We start from the raw sequence: 4,227 nt of genomic DNA, 5'->3' as shown, positions 1-4,227 counted from the left end.
AACTTTGCACATGAGCAAAAGAGCTTGTGGATGCATTGTTCTTCAGCCTTGGAAACACTACCACGAAAAACGTTTCAAATTTCTCCATACCCATAAAAATTAGAAGAAAATATCAGACCTTGATTTTTATATCTTTAAACAAATATCTAGCGGTTAAACACCGATATATTACATTACTTCGAGGCACTGTAAAATATCCAAAAAATGAGCAAAAGAGACTTGCACAACACGAGAATAACGCTATCGTGATCTTTTGTTGAGACTTCGTTGTTCATAAAATTTGAAAATCCCCATCTTCCTCTATGCTCTTCTTTTTACTGTCACAAATTGCACCAAATAAGAATATATGGTGGATACTGGATAGAGGATGGTAGTGGGGAGAGTTAGGAAACTAGTTTTCTTTTTATCCTCAATTTCTTTGAAAAAAAATAAAGAAAAATGCTTAAACTATTTTATAATATTGACACGAAAATTGACGTTAAACTGTAAAATAACAAAAAATTCATAAATAATTACATATTTGAGAGAGTTTCCTTAACATTTCAAAACAAAAATTAGAAGAAAAATCAAAGAAAGGCATCTGATCTAGGTCGTCGTTATATCTCAAAGGAAAGGGAGCGTCTTCGGATCCCTTGCTCCTAATCCACCAAGTTCGGAGGTCATGGCTATTGAAATTTGATCCAACGGTTAAAGTTATTATAACTTTTAAAGTGGACCTTTGTTTATAGCTGTTAGATCAAATTTCAATGGTCTGGATTCTCGAACTTTGTGGATTAGAAGAAAGGGATTCCAAGAGGATCCCTTTCCCATCTCAAAGGGTATATGGGACCCACCAATGCGTTCTTAAAAGTATAAACGATAAAACTACCCACTCCCATCATTTTGTATTCTCTTCGTCCTCCCCCTTCCACCCTGGCAGTAATCGTCCGTACCCTGTCCCCCTCGCTCCTCTCCTTTACCGGCTACCTGCTCAGCCTGTCCCACAGGTGTGCAGCCCCTCCTCCACTCTCCATCTCCTTCCAATTGACTGTCCCACACGTGCCACCTCTCTCCCTCCCTCTCCTCTCTTTGGTGCAACAAATAAAAGTTTGATACTTTCTCTCTCTTGGAGTAGTTTTTGACATGGTTTTGGGTTTTCTTGCACCCCCGCTCTCTCTCTAACTTTCTCTCTCTAGAACTACATCTTTTCTCTGTGTTTTTGTGTGATTGAAAGCATCAGAATCTGGCCTGAGAAAACTCAAATAATAATATCTCCTTATCTGAAAAAATACCGATGAGGATCCGGAAACGACAGGTGCCCTTCCCTCTGTCGTCTCTTTCTCCGGTGCCTTTATCAGATCCCCTCCTCCACGACCTCAACTACTCACCACCACCCGTGGTGCAACTCAACCACCGCCATGATCCTCCAAATCCCTCCAACCCAGTAGAGAAAACTACCCATGTGGGCCATCCCCATCCTCAGCCGTCCGATCAACACGTCTCGCCGATCGGACGAGCAGGCAAAGGTTGGGGTTTTGTTGATGCTGCTGGAGATAATAAGCACAAGGAGAACAAGCAAGCTTGTGGTTTGGTTAGTGAAATTTAATGCTCACAATTCACAACCCTTTCGTTGGTTTTTTTTTATTTTTTTTGTTTTTTGTTTTGTTGTGTTAATTACATGGTGGTGCACTTTTGTTTGTGTTGATTAATTTCATGGTTCTCTCAATTTGCATCCATCATTGGGTTTTCAATACAAGGCTACATATATGTATATACATATATAGTATATATAATACCTGGTGTAATTTTGCAGGAGCGCCCATTGATATTGAAAGGGGAAGAAGATGAGAGAGAATCAAGAGAGGGAGGAGATCAGAAGGGAAATGAGGATGATGAAATCAGGTAACTAAGATAGATGGAGAAAATAAATAAAGTTATCAATTCTTTCAATATTTCATGTAATCTCTTCTCATCTTTCATGAAATTTCTTGTAGTAAAAAAGGTCAATAGAAAGGAGACTTGATTTATTTACCTACCCACCTTATTAAAAGTAAAAATAAAAGGAGAGAAAAAGAGAAGAAAATATTTTTAGTGTAAGTGGAAATACTGTTTTTATATCAGCTTTGGCTAGCCACCAATACCTTCCCATCTAATCTAATCCTTTAGCTAGCTGCTCCTTTTTATTTATTTATTTTTATTTCCTTCCTCCTTATATTTGGCCTAACAAATGTACCCATGCGGTGCACGTTAGCATAGGTTAATATAATATGGTCCCCGACACCGTAAACTCTAACTATATATATACATGTTGCACTTCTTATTTTCTGGGTTACTTTTGCCCTTTTTTCCCCTGGGCTAGAATTTGATCTACGTATCGTGTGTGGTTGTTGGTCCATCAATCTTCTGGGTGTGCTTCTTTCTTTTAGGGAGGAAAGCATATTGGTTGCAGAAACATTAATGGGGTTTGCTTCGGGGTCGTCTAGTTCTTCTCACCCAGGTGAAATATTCATATTATTTCCATATATATATATATATTATATACACAAATTATTCAAGAAAATTTAAGTCTCTACCATTTCTTGCTTGCATTGTATCAATTATTGGTATTCATACTGTGACTGTTGGTGGTTTGCACTCATCTATGTATGTATATATATATATATATATATATATATATATATATATGTATGTATAGCTTCTGGGAGTTGGTTTCAAGGAGAGAGAGCGTTTCCATTGAAGAAGCGAAGAGGGAGCTTCGAGAGTGGAGCGAATAATATCAGACAGACGATAATGGATGATCAGAAAGACAAGAAATCAATGAAAACGAAGACGAACAAGAAAAGTGTACCTCGACAGCAACAAGGTGAAGATGATTATCAGAAGCAAGACGATCATGTCAGTGATGACAATAGAGTCAGTAGTGGTGTTAGTGCAACAAGAAAGAGGGCAAGAGGAGGTGCACTCATGGAGGGGTCGCGGTGCAGTCGCGTTAATGGAAGAGGATGGAGGTGTTTCCAACAAACACTTGTTGGGTACTCTCTTTGCGAGCATCACTTGGGCAAGGGTAGGTTGAGGAGCATGAATAGTGTTAGAAGCCGGTCGACGGCAGTGGCAACTATTACTACTACCACTTCTACTATTACTAGAGCTGCTTCCACTGAGACTGAGTTGAAGCAATTATCAGTATCTAGAATATTATCCTTGGAGTCGCCGCGGAAAGAAGACACCAAAGCTGTTGTGCTGCTGGATGATCGTGATATCGGTGAAGGTAAAGGAAATGAAGGTGAAGAGGAAGAGAAGAAGCCATTGCCGGTTACAAAGAAGCGGATGAAGCTTGGGATTGTTAAAGCCCGATCCATGAGCAGCTTGCTAGGTCAAACAAATAGTAGTGCAATTTCAGTAGTGGCTGATGAGGATGAGGATAATAACAAGTAGGTCAAAACAAAAGGATATGTGGGCAAATAAATGGGGGATTTTATTCGTTGTAACTCAGAGAGAGAGAGAGAGAGAGAGAGAGAGAGAGAGAGTATTTGAGGTTAATTAATTTAGGAGTGTGAACTTGGTGCAACTAGCTTCAACTTGCAATATGTGAGAGATTCTTATATATATAAACAGATGCTGGATAAAGTGTTGGATTTATCATTGTCGTCCTCATCTTTTTTAATCTTTGTGTTTTAATTAGTGCTTTTGTTTAGTATTAAACAAGTACATGCGATCAGGTCTATTTAATTTTTAATATATCGGAAACTATACTTTAACTAAGAATTTTATATAGAATGTAGGAACTACCTCAGGAGAGGACAGAGACCCAGTTGTTACTGTGTTCTTTTGAGATGGTTTGTATGCCCTCTCATCCCATACCCTTTCCATCCCTCTTATATTTTGTGGTCACGATTAAATCACATTAACATTTTGTATTCTCATTACTCTTTGTCTTATTATTTCTATAAAAAAAATTAATATAAAATGTTAATGTGGTTTAACCGTGACTACAAAAATAAAAAAGGATAGAAAGAGTATGGGATGAGGAGGACAACAATCCAGGTCTGTTCTTTGGACCCAAGCTTAAGTATACTGTATTTTGTTTTATAGTTGTCTATATATCTCAATTGAACATGATGGTTTTATCAGTTGTGATGGATATTAATCAGATGGTATATAACACACCAACTTTTTAAACAATAGTTCTCCCTAGATTCTACTATCGTATGTGAGACCTAACTATATTAAAAAGTATGTCGGTTTTGC

At 37.9% G+C, this 4,227-nt stretch overlaps 1 protein-coding gene across 1 annotated transcript; it reads left to right on the top strand.

Annotated features, from left to right (window-relative positions):
• Window positions 1-1,068: 1,068 nt before the first annotated feature.
• Window positions 1,069-3,621, top strand: LOC137746108 (uncharacterized). Its single transcript, XM_068486176.2, has 4 exons — window positions 1,069-1,570; window positions 1,793-1,881; window positions 2,406-2,476; window positions 2,675-3,621. The coding sequence occupies exons 1-4, from the start codon at window positions 1,274-1,276 to the stop codon at window positions 3,412-3,414; spliced, it is 1,197 nt and encodes a 398-aa protein (XP_068342277.2). The 5' UTR covers window positions 1,069-1,273; the 3' UTR covers window positions 3,415-3,621.
• The last annotated feature ends 606 nt before the right edge of the window (window positions 3,622-4,227 follow it).

Source organism: Pyrus communis, chromosome 12 (genome assembly GCF_041283825.1).
Source record: "Pyrus communis isolate YQ-2024b chromosome 12, ASM4128382v1, whole genome shotgun sequence".
Taxonomy (NCBI): domain Eukaryota; kingdom Viridiplantae; phylum Streptophyta; class Magnoliopsida; order Rosales; family Rosaceae; genus Pyrus; species Pyrus communis.
Note: the sequence above shows the minus strand (reverse complement) of the source record. Positions and strands in the feature narration are given on the sequence as shown.